The sequence below is a fragment of the Heterocephalus glaber genome, unplaced genomic scaffold (assembly GCF_053883595.1).
Source record: "Heterocephalus glaber isolate CG9 unplaced genomic scaffold, H.glaber_assembly_v1.0 deba00001004, whole genome shotgun sequence".
In the NCBI taxonomy this organism is placed as follows: Eukaryota; Metazoa; Chordata; class Mammalia; order Rodentia; family Bathyergidae; genus Heterocephalus; species Heterocephalus glaber.
Window position 1 is genome coordinate 6,179,830 of NW_028258179.1, and position 19,848 is coordinate 6,199,677.

General features: G+C 39.5%; 1 protein-coding gene across 3 annotated transcripts in view; it reads left to right on the forward strand.

Moving 5' to 3' along the window:
* The first annotated feature begins 107 nt into the window (after window positions 1-107).
* LOC101707823 (UDP-glucuronosyltransferase 1A6) overlaps window positions 108-19,848 on the forward strand; it is a 54,675-nt gene continuing 34,934 nt past the window's right edge. Inside the window, exons 1-2 of one of the 3 annotated variants that reach the window (XM_087209459.1) lie at window positions 108-1,008; window positions 18,527-19,388. In XM_087209459.1, coding sequence (XP_087065585.1) covers window positions 18,528-19,388 — 861 coding nt within the window. In that variant the 5' untranslated portion in view covers window positions 108-1,008; window position 18,527. Of the gene's footprint in view, window positions 1,009-10,497; window positions 10,684-18,526; window positions 19,389-19,848 lie in introns of those variants that run through there. The other 2 variants (XM_087209458.1, XM_087209460.1) reach the window with 2 other exon arrangements.

Genomic DNA, 19,848 nt, shown 5'->3' on the forward strand with positions numbered 1-19,848 from the left:
AGGTGGAATCATCGGAGCTGGGTATAATTTCTTTTATGAACCTATGAAGCCACACCCTCCCCTGAGGACAGGTTATATATTTGTACTTCCTCCACCCACTACATTCTATATCAGTTGGGAGCCTGAGCAGCCTGGTAGCTCTGGGCTGCAGTCTTCATGGCTCCTGCAAATTTGTCTGCTCCCCTCCCCCTGTGTCTGTGTCTGCTGCTGGCAGCTGGCTTTGCCCAGGCAGGCAGGCTGCTGGTGGTGCCCATGGATGGGAGTCACTGGTTCACCATGAGCTCAGTGGTGGAGAAACTCGTCCAGAGAGGGAATGAGGTGGTTGTTGTTATGCCGGAGGTGAGTTGGCAACTGGGAAAATCACTGAATTTCACAGTAAAGACTTACTCAACTTCTTACACTCTGGAAGATTGGGATCGGGAATTCAAGAATTTTGCTGAGCACCAGTGGAAAACTACAGAATCACGTATATCTTTTGCACTACTGGGTTCATCTTTTGAATTTTTTCAATTATGTTTTTCGCATTGTAGGAGTTTGTTTAACGACAAGAAATTAGTGCAGTACCTAAAGGAGAGCTCTTTTGATGCAGTACTTATGGATCCTTTTGATGCATGTGGTTTTATTGTTGCCAAATATTTTTCACTCCCATCTGTGGTCTTTGGCAGAGGAATGTTTTGCCATTATCTTGAAGAAGCTGCGCAGTGCCCAGCTCCTCTGTCTTATATTCCCAGAGGTCTGAGTTTCTCAGATGCCATGAGTTTTGGACAGAGAATTTGGAACCATATCTCCTACTTGGAGGAGCGTTTAGTTTGCCCCTATTTTTTTAAAACAGTGCTAGACATTGCCTCTGAAATTCTCCCAACACCCGTCACCACGTATGACCTCTTCAGCCACACGTCAATTTGGTTGTTACGCACAGACTTTGTCTTCGACTATCCCAGACCTGTGATGCCCAACATGGTCTTTGTTGGTGGAATCAACTGCCATCAGGGAAAGCCTCTGTCTAAGGTATGTTCTCTCACCATGGCATATTAAGAAAATCCAGCCAAAATATAAAAATTTTTCTAACTCCCATTAGTTGTTTCTGTTCATCACATTTCAGATTTCATTGAGGCTTAACAAATTCTTGTGTGGCATTCATTTAATTGTGCATTAGCAAATTTTATAAATCCACCCTCATTGGTATCAAAATGTCTGTAGAATTCATAGCCTTTTGTATATTTTCCATGCTACATTTTAAAATTCCATTTTTGGAAAATAGTGAAATACATCAGGAATTGAAACTTTCATTTTTGCTATTCCTATGCTATCCCCTCTAAGAAAATGCTCTTTACAGTTTTCCATGTAACTTTCTTGTTTTTTTGAAATTATTTTATAAATATAAATATATATATATATGTAGTATAAATTCTCACAGCTATTTTATTAAAATAATATTTTATATCAGGCTGGACATAATGTTCTTTACCTTGTTCTTTTACTTGTCAGTAAATCATAGTTATCTTTGAAGCAAGTACTTACAGATTTGACATGTTCTTTTGATAATTGCATTAATGTCTATGTTGGATGCACCATTGTGTTTTCAACCAACCAATGTTGACAGCTATTTAGTTCAAGACTGAACTATATATTCTTAAGTACTTTCTTTAAACTCAAAGATGTCCATATTCTTTTCTTATCTCAGTATTATAGAGTTTTAAGAGAGAGGTTGCTAGGTCTAATGATATATATATAATACATTTTAATAAATTTGATTGGTTTCTTTAGAAACTTTCAACAACCTCATAGTTTGGCCCACAGCATCTGAGAGTTCTAGTAGTTCCATATCTTCTTTAACTCCACATGCTGTCAAACTTAAATTTTTCTTAGTTTTCGGGACAAAAAGAAATCTGTGTGCCTATTTCAGTTTTCAGTTCCTCTTCCATAGATATACTGGCTATTTATATTTTCTCTTTTGTGACTTACATATTCACATTCTTTAACCATCTTATAGGATTATTTGTCTTTGTATAACTAAATCTACAAGGTTCTTGGATTGTAAGAATATTAACACTGAGCTTTGATTATTTGTGCTGGAAATATCATTTTCTTGGCTGTTCTTCATTTTCTGCACTTTTCTTCATATGACCCTTTTATCTTTATTGTTAAAATTTATTACTAGGCATGTTATTATTTTTGAAGTTTTGTGCACAGAACTAGTTTTCTATTTTTTAACTAGTTTTTAGTAATTAAACTGCAGCTTTGATTTTTGCATATTTATCTTGTAACTAACCATTTATCTTGTATCTTACTATTTTCCTTTATTAGTTTGTAAAATGTACTAGACATATAATATCATCTGCAAAACACTTCCCTGATATTTATATGACTCATTTGCCACATATACTTTATATAGTTATACATTAAATATAATATATACGTAGCCAAAAAATGTATACACCAGAAAAGAAAAACTTCTATAACTATTTTCTTTCTTTTTTTTTTTTTTTGGTACTGGGGAACAAACTGGGGACCTTGTGCTTTCGAGGCAGGCACGAGAACCACTGCACTAAATCCCCAGCCCTTCTATAACTATTTTAATACTAAATTTATTGAGACATCAAGAGATTAATACAAGTTACTTTTGGCCTCTAAAATTATAAAAGGTGCTCACATAGTATTTTTCTTTTTCTCTCTCTTTTTCTGTATAGGAGAGAGAGAGAGTTAGAGATGGAGCTAGAGTCCTAATCTCTAAAATGTTTCTGGATGATTATTACTGGTGTAGGGTGTTTCAAGTTGGGATTCAATCATTTGTATTGAAAAAGTCTTGCCAAATAGAAGAGTAAGATTGTTTGGAAATCCATACTTGCAAAATCCAGGTCAAACACCTCATATATATATCTTCACATATATTTTATCAGGACAAATGCATTTCATCATTTGTTCTAGTTTACTATAAGGTCCAGTGGCCTTGCTAATAGAGTCATAAGCTCTCATACACTTGGCATGAGCTTGGTCAGTGAGTGATTTTTCAACCAACTACTGGGAAAGTAAAATAGCATTTTTTCTAAAAATTGGGAGACTCCAGTTTTAGGCCTGTCAAAGTTAGTCCTGACTTTGTTCTCTTGGCATGACCACACAACGAGATGCCCTAGTTATTATGAAAATGCAAGTGGAAACCACAAAATAACATTCACACCACTAGAAGGACTACACTAAAAAAAGTCAAGTGTCAGTATAAATGAAGATAAATTAGAACCCTGATACATTGTTGGTGACAATGTAAAATGATGTAGCAACTGTGGAAAGCAGTGTTATGGTTCCTTAATAAGTGTGAATTATCTTATAGCTCAGCAATTCTACTTCTCCCTGTATAGGCAAAGAATTGAAAACAGGTACTGAATCAAGGACTTGTATGTGAATGTTCATAGTCAAAGATGAAAACAACCCCCGCAATCCATCAATGAATGATAAGATTTTAGTAATGTAGTAGATCCATACAATGGAAAAATATTTAACCGGAGACAGGCTTAAAACTCTTGCATGTGCTACAGGATAGACGAGTTCTGAAAATATGTGAAGTAAAGGAACTCAAACACAAAGAGCCACATATGGTATGATTCTGTGTATATGAAATATTCAGAATGGACAAATCCAAACAGACAGAGCAGTGGAGTGCTTGCCGGAAGCAGAGGTGGGAGGGAAAGATGAGTGACTCATTAATGAAAGGGACTTCTTTTGGGGCTAAAGAATATTCTAGGTTTAGATAGTGGTGGTGGTTGTTTGTACACATCGTGACCGTACTAGAGGCCACTGATGTACCCTTTAAAATGATGGAGATGATGAATTTTATGTCACGTCGACTTGATCACAGTTTTTAAATTTTTTATTTATTTTATGTTGATCAATTTTATTGGTACGTTTTAGGTACACAACATAATGACTTTCACCATTGGAAATTTGAACCAATCACAATTAAAAAATTTTTTTTGTACTTGGTGTGTATGAATTAAGATACAAAACTTTTTTCATACTTTGTCATTTCTTCTCTTAGAACAAGTTACTTCCTGGGCTGGGGATTTAGCTCAGTGGTTTCCCCGCCTGCTGCGCAAGCGCAAGGACCCGAGTTCGATCCCCGGTACCAAGAAAACCATAAAAATAATTAAAAAAGAAAAGAACAAATTATTTCCTTTTTTAAAATGCTGTGACAGTTGAATTCAATTACTTTTTCCATTGGAGAACTCTACTGCAGTAATCCCAAACCATCACCATGGGCCGGCAGGTTCAGTTTATGTTATCATTTCAAATTAAATTACTTTTTAAAAAAATGATAGTGCTCCCAAAAGAAATACTTTTCCCAGTATTCAGAAGAAAAAAACCTAACAATCCATTCATCAATGGATGATTACATTTTTAAAATGTAGTGGATGCGTACAAGTGAATAATAGTCAAGCATTTCTAGAAAGGAGCAAAACACTGATGTATGCTGTGGAATAGATGAATCCTAGAAAAATGTGAAGTAAAGGAACCCAAATTTGAGGTTGCTTCTGCTTTCAAGGAGTCCTCAAGAAGGCTGGCGTGTTGGTCGTGGCTCATTAGGTCCTGGGAATTTGGGGGATAGCAGCAGTGGGTCCCAGTTCCTCCCCAATCTTTGTCCTGTCAGGTGTGGTAATTAATACTGGTTTCAGATTTTCACTGATGAATATAATATTAGTTGAGCGCTCTCATATATGGTCTTTATTATGTTGAGATCCATCCATTTGATAGCTAATTATTTTATTATGAAAGGATGTTCAATTTCATCAAAAAATTTGCAACTAATGAAATGATCCTATGGTTTTGTTTTTCATCATGTTAATGTGTTATATCACATTTATTTACTAGTGTATGTTTAGTCATCTTTGTAATCAAATGGATTAATCCTATTTGATCATGGTAGATGATCTGTTTAATGTGCTGTTGATTTTTGTTTCCCAATGTTTTTATTTGTTTGTTTGCTATTTTTTTGGTAAGGATTTTCCATGAATATTCATCAAGAAATTTGATCTGATTTTTTTCTTGTAAGTTTCTTGTCTTTCTTAGGGATTGGGGTAATTGCAGCCTCATAAAATATTTCCTTCCTCTTCTATATTTTGGAAGAGTTTGAGAAGGATTATTATTAATTTTTTAAATGATTGATGCAGATTTTAGCCATAAAGCCATCAGATCCTAGGCTTTTCCTTGATACATTATTCATTATTGGTATGTTCAGATTTTCTTCCTTCATGATTCCTTCTTGATGGATTGTATATATATGTATCTTGGAATTTATCCATTTTTTCTAGGCTACCAATTTTTGGCATAAAATTGTTCATAGGAATCTTGCTTTGTGTTTCTGTGATATCACTTTCTTCTGCTCTGGTCTTTGTTATTTCCCTCTTGCCACTTCTGCTAACTTTGGGCTTAGTTTATTCTCTGTTCTCCAGTTCTTAGGGTGTAATATTAAGTTGCTTATTTGACATTATCTGTCCTTCCTTCTTTCCTCCCTCTCTTCTTCCCTCCTTCCTTTGCCCTTCTCTCTTTATGGTACTGGGGATTCAAACACAGGACCTTCCTTATGCACTCCTGGATGGTGAGCAAGTGTTCTTCCACTAAGCTACATGACCAGACTTTTTTTAAAGTGTAGGTGCATATTGCTATAAAACTTCCTCTTAGAAATAGTCTTGCTGTTTGTAGTAAATTTTGACATATTGTGTTTGTTTGTTCATTTGCCTAATGATTTAAATTTTATTGTTTTAATTTGTTATTTTTTCCATTATTTGTTCAGTGGTATATTGTTCAATTTCCATGTGAATTCTCCAAAAAATTCTATTACTGATTTCTAGTTTTATATTATTGTTGTTGGAAAAGATAGTTGATATAAATTCAATGTTCTTAGCTTTGCTGAGGCTTGTTTTGTACCCTAAAAAGAAGTTCTGCCCTGAAGAATGGAACCTGTGTACCTGAGAAAAATGTGTATCCTGTTGCCATTGGATGGAATGTTCTGTCTATATGTGTAATGTCCATTCGTTCTCAAATGTCGTTCAAGAACAGTGTTTCCCTATTCCTTTTATCTTTGTGTTTTGTCCATTGTTGAAAGTGAGCAATGAATTTCCCATGGTTACTCATTGCCATCTATCTCACCTTTCAGATTCTTTAATATTTGTTTTCTATATTTAGGTGTCCCTATGTTGGAGATATATATATTTATATATATATTTACAATTGTTATATCTTCATGATGAATTGACATTTTTCTCATAAGGTCCTTCTTCGTCTGTGTGTAAAGTATTTGCCATAATGTCAATCTTTTTCTGATAAAAATGTAGCTTCCTCTGTTCTCTTTTGACCTCCATTTGCAAAAAATACAATTTTTACTCCTTAATTTTCTATGTATATTCTTCAAAGTGAGGGAAATACCTTGTAGGCAATATATAGCTGGGTTTTAAAAAAAATGTATTCATCCACTTTTCATCAGAGAATTTAATCCATTTACATTCGAGGCAATTCTAGATAAGTAATGACTTACTATTATGATTTTGTTAGGTGTTTTCTGAGTATTTTTGTAGATGTTTTGCTTCTTTCTTTCTCTTGCCATCTTCCTTTGTAGTTCGGTGATTTTTTGTTGTGGTATGGCTTAAAACTTTTTTATTTCTTTTAGGCTTTGTGCTTCTACAAAGGTTTTTTGCTTTGTGGTTACTGTGGAGCTTAAATAAAACACCTTATACCATTCCACTTTAGGGTGAAAGCAACCTGACTTCTATAGGGTGCAACCCTACAATTTAGAAGCCTCCCCCCAAAAACCACATTTTTCCATGATAAACACCAGGATTTGCATCATCGCATGAAGGGCATCCCTGGCAACTTATTTTATGAGTCATTATTCGTAGTTTTGTATTTTAACCCTGATTATAGGACTCAATTTGCCTTTATGTTCCAGCCTTACAGTCCTAGGCTATGATGAATACAGCATCATTTTACTAATGCCATTGAATTTTGTTCTTCATTTGTTTCATGTTTTTAATTAGTGGGATTTTTTTTTTCACTTGAAAGAATTCTGTTTAGCAATCCTGTATATCAGTTCTAGTGGGTATGAGTGTTCTAAACTTTTGTTTGCCTAGATGCACTTTTATTTCCCTCTCATTTTGAAAGATAGTTTCCTCGATAAAGTATTCTTGGTCAGGAGTTTTCCCCCCAGTACCCAGAATATATTATCTTAGTTTCTCCTAGCTTGTAGGGATTTATCCTGAGAAATCTGTTGATAATGCTGTTAGCATTGGTTTGTGATTTTTTTCTTATCTCTTGCTAAGAGTTTTTCTTTGACTTTCAATAGTTTATTATTTGTCTTGGTGTAGTCCTCTTGGAGATGAATTTTATTGGAGATGTCTGAGCTGCTTATACCAGGACACTGACATCTATCACCAGTTTAAGGAATCATTCAGCCATTATTTCATTAAAAATACATGGAAGCTCTGTCTCCTCTGTCTCTGTCTCTCTCTCTCTCATTCTTCAATTCCCATACTGTGCAGATTTAGTCTCTTGAAGACATCACATAGTTTCTGTAGATTTTTGTCATTCTTTTGCTTGAGTTTGGACAATTTCAAATATTCTGCTCCACCTCACTGATTACTTCTGCTTGATTGAATCTATTGTTGAAACTTTCCTTTGATTTGTCAGTTCAGTCATGGCATCCTTCATCTCTAGGATTTCTAGCTGGTTCTTTCTATTGGTCCTATACTGTGAAAGGCACTTTGGCATAGAAATTGCCATGAAGTTCTGCTGAAAGAAAGGGACTGGAGAGCTGTCAACTTTGTCCTAAGGAAAACTTGAGGTTAGAAGCCAAATGCACTTTTCAGAATGGTTCTGCAGTTTGCAGTGCAGTTTTCATTCAAATGTTCTCCTATTCTTTGTCCAGTTTACTTTTTTCAGGTATTGTTTTCTAAATGTGATTAAATTTCCTGTCCATACACTATTGTAGTTCCCAGAACTTCTTTATATTATTCAGAATTATGTTAATCATCTTGTAGAGGTTTTGATGTCCATTTAAAAAGCTTTATTTATTTATTTATTGTAATATGTGTGGTCTTGTGTTGACTGCATTGTTGGGGACATAGTCCTCTCTTCAGCCTTTACAAGTGTTCTTTGGCAGGAATATATTTATTTATATATAAACAGATTCATAAATATATATTTACATTTATGTAAGTAGAAATATCTGTATTTATTTACCATCATTATTTATTCTAGCCTGTTGTTCGGGACGGTCCAGCTGGGAGCATTCTGAGGAGAAAGGGCTTATGAAGAGAGCTCCCAGCTGAATGGTCCACTGTCTTGGCACTGGTCTTGGGTAGGGTTGCTGTCTGAGCTCTGCTGTTAGATTTCATCATTGGCTGTGCCCCGCTATCAAATACTGCTGACTGGGAACAGTAATGGCATCTGTGCCGGCCAGTCAGAAGATATATTTCCTGGTTTGTAAGACCACTATTTGGAATTCACACTTGGGCAAGACTGGAGGTTTGGTTTCATGGTTACAAAGAATCATTGTTCAAGTCAGATGGGACAAAAGACTAGCTCCATATAAAGGGATAATTGAGGAATGCCTTTTCATCAGGTTTGAGACATAGGGTGGACTTGTGCCTGAGTTGAATGGCTGTTTGATCTTCTGAGTCAAGCAGGTATAGCCCCTAAACATCTCTGAAACATGCAGAGCTAGGAGTCTTTCTGCCTGTGCAGCGTTATTGGTGGGCTTCCAGGGAATTATCTCAGAATGCAAGAGACTCTTCATTACAAGATCTACCTTACTTGTCCTACAGTAGGAATTGTGCACCCAAGTAAACCATCACAGTCCATCAGGATGAAGGGCTTGGGGTGGCATGGTTGGGGTGAGAGCAGTTTTCTTGCTCTTTTGATTTGGATTTTATTCAGCTCTTTGGACCATGTGGGTGCCTTGTTTACAAAGGTTAGGATTTTCATAAAGGCTCTCGTGTGTGAGTAGTTGCTGGTTGAACTTTCTGTGGGAAGAATGAAGCTGGAGACTTCCTGTGATTCCATTTCATAGACATCACTAAAGACAGTTTTATTCTTCAAACACAATCATCTGAAAATATCCCAGTCACCAAAGAGAGTGACGACTGAGGATGTGTCCAGTAACAGCATCCAGGAAGGATTTATCATGTGTGTTTAACAAGGAATATGGCTCTAGGGTGGTGCAGACTCCCTCATTAGATTCTCCTTGGGGTGTGATCTGACAAACATCACCAGATTCACCTATGCAAATATTGGGAAACCTGGCTAATGTCGAGGAGCCCAGAGTAATGAACATTCCTTGTATACTTTTTCTGTGGAAAGCATAGCATGGGTATTGTAGAAGGAGGGTCAACACATGAAGCAATCATTTCCCCTGATATCAAAGAGTGCTCTGTAGAGTGGGAAGGACAGATACATAGACTTCTGAAGGAGGGCTTTGGAGCAATGGGCTGAGCTCAGAGCAGAGGCACCAACCTTTCTTTAGAATGTAGGAGCATAGAGGAATTCTCTGGCCGGCCCTGGGCAGGTGACTACCCGCTGTGTTGGATGTATGAAGGGGAAAGTGATTTAAAACAGATAATAGTCACATTTCATCAAATCCTTGCAATGGCTTCTATAAGTGAGATAAGGCATGAGAAAGGCCTTAGAAACTTAAAAGTGGAGCATGAATCCTGCTGAAAATAGAACAGAACAAGCATTAGTACTGTCCATGACAGAGTCACTTATGAACTAGCAGTGAGGCAGTCAGGTTAAGAACCTTCCAGACATTCCTTGAAACCAGAGGTGCAATTCCTTTTTGAGCTAAGAGCCTTTGGTAGCATGAGAATGAAATCCACATTTGCTTTGGAACAAATTCCTTAAATATAAGATTTACTCATATATATATTTCCTTTTTCTTTGAGAATCTTTAAGTTTAAGCACATTGCTTAATAATTCTGCTTCTAAACTCACCATAAAGTACAGGGCATAATCTCTCCTCAATGTAAAGGTCATAAGCTACTTTTATCTGTAAGATATATGATAGACATCTGCTTTTGCCACTCATTTATTCTTACTCGTATGAGTAAATAATTGGTAGTGAGTTCAGTTTTTGTTTTAAATTCATGTATGAAGCCATGCCCCCCTCTGAGGACAGGCTTTATGTTTGTACTTGTTCCATCTACTGAGCTCTGCATCAGTTGGTAGTCTGAGCAGCCTGGTGGCTCTGACTGCTTTCCCCGTGGCTCCTGCATGTTTGCCTGCTCCCCTCCCTCTGAGCCTGTGTCTGCTGCTGGCAGCCCTGCAGTTTGGATGGACTCTTCCAGCCTGTTTTTCAGGATTCTCTTCCTTTCCCATGCCCCAGCCTGCAGCCAGGACCAGGGCATGGGTCAGGGCATGTCTTGTGTGTGACTGGCTCTGCCAAGTTTGTTCCAGTAATTCTAGGAAGCACCACCCATCGATGCAACCAAGTTTCCACATCCCCTGCCCTCTGGGCCCTCCCACATCATTGTGCCGAATACAGAACAAACATGAGCCTCCCTCCTTGTGTAGGTTGAGAAACTGAAAGCTTAGGAAATCAATTCTGGCCTGGCTGTGGGCAGCTGGACCGGAAGCAGACTTGGGCTTTCTGACTTCACATGCTGCATAGATTCTCCTTGCTCAAGCCCTGACTTCCTAAAGGCAAGTAATAGATTATGTGTTCTGATGTACAATAAGGAATATATACTTGGGGTTGTATTCCCTTTTTTCCTGGCTGGAGTTCTGCAAACTCTTGAAATTTCCTGAACAATGTGGGGATAAAGGAAGACTGAGCTGCTATCTACAAGAAGCTGTTTTAACCATGTCTGGAAACTTTTGGAATCCTGTAAGGATGGAGGCTGGCTGCCCAGGGAGCCAACCTTGGGATTAGAAGGAGGGGAGGAGAAAAGGGCTTACAGCTGAATGGATTGCCGATGGCTGATGATTTAATCAATACCTATCCCATAAAACCCCAAAGTGACAGGCTGTGGAGAGCTTCAGGTTGCTAAAGGTGTGAAGAGAGGATGCTCCATGAGTGTGTGTGAGTCCGGGCCCCTTCACACATACCTTGCCGTTTGTCTTTCCTCATTTGGCTGTTCATCTATATCCTTTATAATGTCCTTTGTATTGAGCTAGTAACAAAGACAGGAAGAAAGCTCTGTTGTCCTTGGTTCTCTGAGCCCTTTTAGCAAATGACTGAACACGAGAGGGTGTGGAAAACCTCTGGTTTTTAGCCAGGTTGTGCAGAAGCTGTTTGTGGTAGGGGCAGTCTGTTGGGAGTCAGTCCTTAGCCTGTGAGGTCTGTGCTAGCTGGTTTGGTGTCAGAACTGAACTGAGCTACACACATCCAACTGGCACTGGAGAATTGCTCATTGTGGAAGAAAACCCCTATGCCTCTGGTCGTACAAGTGTTTTAGGTTAAGTGAGAGTGTATGAGGAAAAAGAGTTCATTTTTTCCCACATTATAGGGTCAATGACCAACCTCTCCAGGTGCAAAAGTTTTTTACATGTTCTTATTTCATCCCCATTACTTGAGTGAAAAATGAAAATAAAGTATGAAAATAAAATAGGCAAACCAAAAGTGAATTTATACATCCAACATCTACTGAATGCCTGGTTACTGGGGATATAGCAGAGGGGAAAGCAAACGCCTGCTCTTAAGGAACCCCCATTAATTGGGGGAGACCCACAACAAGTAAAAAGAAAATAATAGATAGTGAAGAAAGAGGAAGGAAAGGGTTCCAGAGTGATGGGCTGAGCTGTTTGGCACAACTCACACCTGGAGTGAAGGGGCTGATCAGGCCATGTGCTCCTCTGGGGCGCAGTGGACTTCTTGATTATTGTCATCACCCAGAGCAGAGTTGGCAAACCATAGCCCACAGCCAGCTGGCTGCTTTCTTTAGGACACAGCCACAATGGTGGTTGGGTGTTGTTTGTTATAGTTACTGGCCCATGATGGTGGCAGAGCTGAGTCACTACCAAAATGATCCAGTAGCCTGCAAAAACTAAAATATGCACTCTTTGGAGCCTTCTGGGAAATGTCTGCTAATGTTTTCCTAATCTAGAGTTGAGAGTCTCAAAATGGGTTCCAGGAATCCTGGGGACCTTTGGGTCTCTTTCAGCATGTGTATGAGGCTGAACTATTACCAGTATTATAATAGAGTAGTGCTAAGACATTATTTGCTCCTTCCCTGCTCACCTGCTTCTGAAGGTACTATAGTTTCCCAGAAGTGCAAGTTGTATGATATATATTGTAACAGATTAAATAAAGATCAAAACAAATGATAGATAATAATAAGTAGGGAGATAGATCTTTCTCAAAGGGGAAAAGGATCGAGGAATGGAGGAAAGGGAGAGAGAAGGGAACGGGAATGAAAAAAGGAACTAAGTTGCATTATGTACACATGCCAAATCCATATACTATGTATTATAATATAATATATTATGTACTCAAATATGGACTAATAAAAAAATTTTTAAAGAGAGAAATAGAGTTCACTGTCATCTGAGGCCAGACATCACAAGAACTTGTAAATATGTAACATGATGTTAGTCTTTGGTCTAAATTCTATTTGGGGAAAAGATAGTTATTTTTCACACATGGAAGTGATTTGTGTTGACTTATAATGGGTGAATTCTTGCTAAACATATCAGTGAGGAAGCTTTTTAATAAACGTGTCAGCCTTGATTTCTGAAATAGTTGACTTGGGTAGTAGACATAACCCACATAAACCAAAGCCTTTGGGGGTTCCTGTACTGTTGGAGGAGTGTGTTAAATAAAGTGTGTAGGAGGACATTTGGGGGCCCAAGTCTTACAGGAGGAGTAGACAGAGCCATCCAGGCTGAAGTTCCACACCACCTCCCTGGAAGGCAGGAGAGGGAGAGAGAACACCCAACTCCCAGCTTGAGCTAGTTTTAGCTGGCATGGTAGGGGAGTTTCTTCTGATCTATTCTTCACAAGTAAAGTGAAATTGGAGACTTCTGGGAAGATGAAGAGTGGTGAACAGCAAAGAGACAGTGTCTCCAAGATTTGGTGTTCAGATGCTGGCATATAGCAATATGAGGAAGAGAAGAAGGAGGGAAGTGGGTCCCTGGGACTCAGCAAGGGTCTAAAGTGAGAATTGAAGCCCACAAGGAGAAGGAAGAGAGAGGCTTCAATTCAGAAGAGGTGGCAAGTGACACTGAACAAATTGGGTTCCAGCTTCACAGCAAAAAGCAGCCTGAACTTCAGCAAAACTGAAGGTGTAGGGTTGCTGGGATTATCCACTACCCCACCACAAGTCTGTGGGTGGCTTGCTGAGATGAATCAACACGGATGTGGGCTCTGTCTGCCCACTCTGTCTACCAGTTACACAGAGACACATCCTGAAGTGGACATCATTCTTCCTTTCTTCTTTTTTTCCTCATTTTTTGTTTTGTTTTGTTCTTGATGTTTTTATATGAGTGGGAACATTTTTTCTAGTTTTCTTTTTATTTTCTAAGTTCTTTTATTGGTACATTTTAGGTATACAGTTAGTTTACATTTATCATTGGGTGTTTGTACCTGTACATGATGCATCTTGGTTCTTAGTTTTTCCCCGTTACCTGTGCACCTTTCACCCCCTCCACCCTTCCCTATTTACATACATTTCATTTCCATTTGTTTTCTTTTATCATAGTTTTTCCTTTCCCACCTTTCCTTTCCCCTTCCCCTCCCTTCACCCCTTCATCTTTGGACCTTTTTTCCTATTTCAAATTATCCAATATTCATTTCAATCATTTTAACCCTTGTTTACACTATCAGTTTCTCACACTAGTGAAACTATTTGGTATTTACACATGTGTGCCCTGTTTATTTCACTTAAGAGTATGACCTCTATATGCATCCATTTAGCTATAAATGACTCTAGTTTTTCATTCTTTATGGCTGAGTAGTACTCCATTTTATAAAAAACCCACATCTTCGTTATCCAATTTCCACTTGATGGGCACTTTTCTTTCTAGTTTTCTTGTTGTTCTGTCCTGTTCTTGTTTTTTTCTTCCTTCTCTCTTTCCCTCCTGTGTTCTGCATCAGTTTCCCAAAGTTCACATAATCTTTTGTCCTCAAGCCTTGTTTCTAATCTCTTTCTCTTCTTCTGTTTTTCTATATTTCCCCTTAATCCCTTTAAAGTTTTCTCCTCTGAGGGTAAAATCTCCACATTGAGAGAATATTAACTGTGTACAATTTTCTGGTTTGTTTTAGATTTTGCTATATAACCACAAATATGGTTCATACGATTAGAGGTGGCAAATTAGTATCCCAACTATCAGTGCACCCAACTATATAAAACAAATATTAATTGGCATGAAAAACCAAATAAGCACTAATACAATTGCAATGGGTAACCTCAGTACTCCATTGTCACAAATAGATCAACAAGGAAATATCAGAGAAAAAAAATTAACAAAGAAATATCTGAACTGAACCAAACTTTTGAATAAATAGAGTTAGTAGATATCTACATGGTGTTCCACCCCAGAACATCAGACTATACATTCTTCTCAGCTGCACACAGAACCTTGTCCAAAATAGATCATATACTAGCTCATAGAACATGCTTCAGTAAATGCTGAGGAATTGAAATTATCCTGTGCATATTAACAGACCATAGTGCAATGAACTTGGAAATCAGTGGCCAAAGAAACCACAAAAACTTCATAAACACACAGAACTTGAATTACATCATCCTGAACTACAAATGGGTTACAGATAAAATTAAAAAATAATTAGACAGTTTCTACAAATAATGATAATGCCAATACAACATACCAGAATTTATGGGACACAGTGAAAGCAGTCCTACAAGAGAAATTTATAGTGGTGAATTCTCATAACAGAAAAACAGAGTGAGCACAAATAAACAACCTAGTGTTCAACTTCAAGCTGCTAGAAAAAGAAGAGCAAGTCAAGCCCAAAGCTCATATGAAGGAGGAAATTATAAAGATCAGAGCAGGAATTAATGCAATAGAGACTAAGAAAACAATGCAAAGAATAAATGAATCAAAGAGTTGGTTCTTTGAAAGATTAAATAAAATGGACAAACTTATCCAACCTTATCAAAAAAGGAATGAAAAGACTCAAATCTATATAGTTAAGAATGAGATGAGTGAAATCACAACAGATCCTGCAGAAATCTGGAAAATCATCAATACGTACTTCGAAAACCTGTATTCTAATGAGATGGAAAACACAGAAGAAATGGTCAGATTCCCAGAGACATATGAATTACCAAAGCTGAATCAAGAAGATTCTAAACAGGGGCCAGGGATTTAGCTCAGTGGCAACGGGCCTGCCTTGAAACTGAAAGGTCCTGAGTTTGATCCCTGGTACCATAAAAAAAAGAAGATTCTAAATAAATTCTAAATAAACCAATGCCAGTCAATGAAATTGAAGATGTAATTAAAAACCTACCAACAAAGAAGTCCAGGCCCTGATGGGTTCACTGCTGAATTCTACAAGAAATTTTGAGAAGAACTAATGCCACTACTTCTCAAATTCTGCAATGAAACTGAAAGGGAAGCAATGCTCCCAAAGGCATTCCTGTAAGCAATCATTAACCCATAGCAAAACCAGAGAAGGATCCAACCAAAAAAGAGAACTACAGGCCAATCTCCCTCATCAGCATAGATACAAAAATCCTCAATAAGACACTGGCAAACAGAATGCAGCAAATCATCAAGAAGATTATAAATCATGACCAAGTGTGATTTCTCCCAGGGATGCAGGGATGGCTCAGCACGTGCAAAGCAATAAATGTAATACACTACATTAATGGAACCAAGGACCAAAACCACATGGTCATCTCAATAGAGGCAGAAAAACCATTTGATGAAGTCCAGCACTGATTTATGATAAAAACCCTACAGAAAACTGGAATAGAAGGTCTTGATCTCAATCTGATAAAAGCCATCTATGACAAACCAACAGCCAACATCATAGTAAATGGAGAAAACTGAAAGCTTTTGCTCTAAAATCAGGAAGAAGGCAAGGATGTCCATTCACTCTCACCACTCTCATCCAATACAGTTCTGGAGCCATTACCCAGAGCAAGGAGACAAGAGAAAGAAAGAAAAGGAAAAAGGCTAGGAAAGGAAGAAGGTAAATTATCATATTTGTGGGTGACATGATATTCTACACAGAAGACCCCAAAACTCCACCAAAAGACTTCTACATTTAGTAACCAAATTCAGTAGCGTAGCTGGATACAAAGTCAACACTCAAAAATAAATGGCCTTCCTGTACACAAATAACACACTCACTGAGCGAGAAATTAGGGAAACAATGCTTTTACAATAGCATCCCCCAAAATGAAATACCTAGGAAATAAGGAGGGAAAGAGGAGTTGAAGGGAAGGGAGGCATGGAATGAAAAAAAAGAAAAAGCAAAATACATCACATACAGGTACAAATTCTCTATGAGGAATGCTATCATTATGTATATCTAAAATGTACCCTTTTCTTGAGAAAAAAGTGAATTTGGAACAACCAATTTACTTTCATTCTGTTTCTGCCCTCCTTGACCCTCTTTAAGTATGAAACCAGCTTCCTGAGGTCAGCTTGATGGAGCAGTCATTCTTGTTTTGTGTGTGTGTCTGTTTGTGTCTGGCACGAGGGACTGAAACCAGGGCCTTCTAACTGTGCTATATTCCCGGCCCTTTTTGTAGTTTTTATTTTGAGACAGGCTCTTGCTAAATCTCTAAATTTCCCAGTGAGGGATCAAAGTTGGGATTCCCCTGCCTCAGCCCCTCAGAGCGCTGGGATTACAGGTATGCACCACCATGCCTAGCTTGCATTCTTTCTGTTTTATGGACCAAGATGCTACCCAATTCTAGAGTCACAAATAAAAGCCAATGGAGAGCTTCAAAGTAAATTTGTTGTAATTTTTTACCTTTTGACAAGTGTAAAGAAATCCCGGAACCATAAAGTTTGAGGCCAGCTGACCTAGAAATAGCCCATTTTATTTTTTCTTTGGAAGCTGCAAGTTACAAGAAATATGTTTCCCGTGAGCAGCAGCCTCAGTTCCTCAGGCATGAAAGGAGGTCACGGCAGCATGCTGGGGTTTTTGGGAGATGATGAGTGGATGCTAAGGGCTGAGCTGTGTCTCTTGCACCCACCAAAATGTGACCTTACTTGGACATGGAGTCTTCACAAATGTAACTAGTTAAAGCGAGGTGCGTAGGGTGGGTCCTAACCCAGTAGGACTGGTGTCTTTATAAAAATGGGGAAATTTGGACCCAGAGAGACACACACAGTGAGAACCATGTGATGATAGAGGCAGAGACTGGGGTGGTGCTTCTACATGTCCAAGTATACCGGAAATTGGCAGCATCTACCGGAAGCTAAGGCAGAGATCTGAAGCAGATTTTCCCTTGCTTAGAAGGATCAACATCCGGGCCTTCGGCTCAGGCCTCTAGGTCCGTGAAACAATACTTTTGCATTTTCTGGGCCCCACAGTCTGTTCTGTGTTGCCACAGACACTTTTTAATTGCTGTGACATCTAGCTTTCCAAATCCAAAGGTCCAAGGACCATGCCACTTTGCTGCCTTACTACTGTTTATTTTTGCTACTTTAAATTTTCTATCTCCTCTTCTATCCCCTTCCATTTCTTTGCTTGGTCAGAGCCAGAGGGAACTGTGCCCTGTGCTGTACTTCAGGTCAGACCCTTAGCTCAGATAATTCTTGCATGAGCCCCTGGCGGAGGGAGTGATGTAACCTTCATGTAGCAGATGTGGCAGTTGGAATGCAGAGGAGGGAGGCCACTCAGGGGGAAGGGGTGGCTGCCTCCAGAGTCCTGCTCTCCTCTGCCACTGTGGAAGTGAAAGGTGTGAGAGAAGAACATCTACCAGAAGGGCTAGATGGAGCTGCAGGTGACAGAAGACTCCAGACAACAGAGGCTTAACCTAGGTCAGTGGGGGAAGAGAAGTCATTGTGAACCCAACCAGGGCTCTTGGGCTGCTTGCAGTGAAACTTTTCATCTACCCAGTATGTGGGGACCAGAATTTTGACACGGTGATGCTATTGGTTGTTTTGGACTTTGGATTTGTCACCTGTGAAATCAATGCTTCCTTTCTATTCTGAGTAAAGTTAGCAAGAAAGAGGTAAAGCATTGGCAGCTTTCTTTCTTGGACATGATGAGGAATCCAGGTCAGGAGAGAAGGATGCTTGGACCCTCCAGGGCTCTCTTCAAGTTTCCCCCCAAAGCATGGCAGTGGCTCTTTGAGAAAGAGAAACAGATTGGCAGAGATGAGGAGAAAAAGAATCTTAGGATCTCAAGTGATAGCTGATACAGGCCTGGTTGATTCATATTAGCTGTGTGCTTAAATCTTGCTGAGTATTAATGTACATTTCTTCATATCAAAGGGCAAGATCTAGAGCAAGGGAGAGGTAGGCAAAGTCTGAAAATCATTGGTTGGTTTAGGAAAACAACCCCAGGACCCTGTGTTTGAGAATGCAAAGAATTCATTACTGTTGCTTTAACTCCTTCCAGGATGACTGGCCCTCTGCCTGCGTTTCAGAGAGTTTCTGCAGGTCTTTTCTTCTTGGCCCTTTGGGGCATGGTTGTAGGTGACAAGCTGCTGGTTGTCCCCTTGGATGGAAGCCACTGGCTTAGTATGAAGGATATACTTGAGCATCTCAGTGGCAGAGGGCATGACATCGTGGTGCTGGTGCCAGAAATCAATTTGCTTTTGAAAGAATCTAAGCACTACACAAGAAAAATCTACCCAGTGAGCTACAGCCAAGAGGAGCTGGAAGATCGTTTCCGCTCATTTGGGAACCTTCAGTTTGCAGAGAGAGCATATGTGACCGCTGCTCTGATGGAGTACAAGAATAGCATGGTCGTGATTGATTTGTGGTTCTTCAACTGCCAGAGCCTCCTGAAGGACTCAAACACCCTGAACTTCCTCAAGGACAGCAAGTTCGATGCTCTGTTCACAGACCCGGGGCTCCCCTGCGGTGTGATCCTGGCCGAATACCTGCAGCTGCCCTCCGTGTATCTCTTTAGAGGCTTCCCCTGCTCCCTGGAGCACGTGTTCAGCAACAGCCCAAGCCCTGTGTCCTACATCCCCAGATGCTACACAGAGTTCTCCGACCACATGACTTTTCCCCAACGGGTGGTCAACTTCCTGGTTAGTTTCTTGGAGAACCTGTTGTTTCACTGTCTCTATTCAAGGTATGAAGACCTTGCCTCGGATCTCCTCAAGAGAGATGTGCGCTTACCCTCCTTATTTCAGAAGGACCCCGTGTGGCTGTTGAGATATGACTTTGTGTTCGAGTACCCCAGGCCAGTCCTGCCCAACATGGTCTTCATTGGAGGGACCAGCTGCAAGAAGACAGGAGCCTTGTCTCAGGTTGGCGGGGTCACTTCTCTTGGATCGCCCCATGTCTTCCTGGGCAGATGCTCTTCTAGGCTCTGTCTCCTTGGCTCATGCAGCTCCTGCACCTGGCTCTTACCGGAGAGGTTGTCTGAGGAGGAGTGGTGAGATGGGTGCCACAATGGGAGAAGCAGGGCCTGTTGTCCTGGGGCTGAGGTGACAACAAGACATTTGAACAAAGACAGGGCTTGTGCTTGGCTCCATGCTTGGCTGGGTACTCTGTAGACACCCACTGACTCATCAAATGGGTCCTGGTCATGTTGCAGTGCAAGCAGAGGTGGAGGCTCGACCAAGCCCAACGCCCTTTCTCCCACCTCTGCCCCACACTTTCTTCTGGGCCCTAAGCCAGAGGCCAGGTACAGCCAGTGGGCCATATCTGCCCAGGCACCTGTTTTTACTAGGCCCAGAGCTAAGCATAGTCTTTATAGTTTTATAG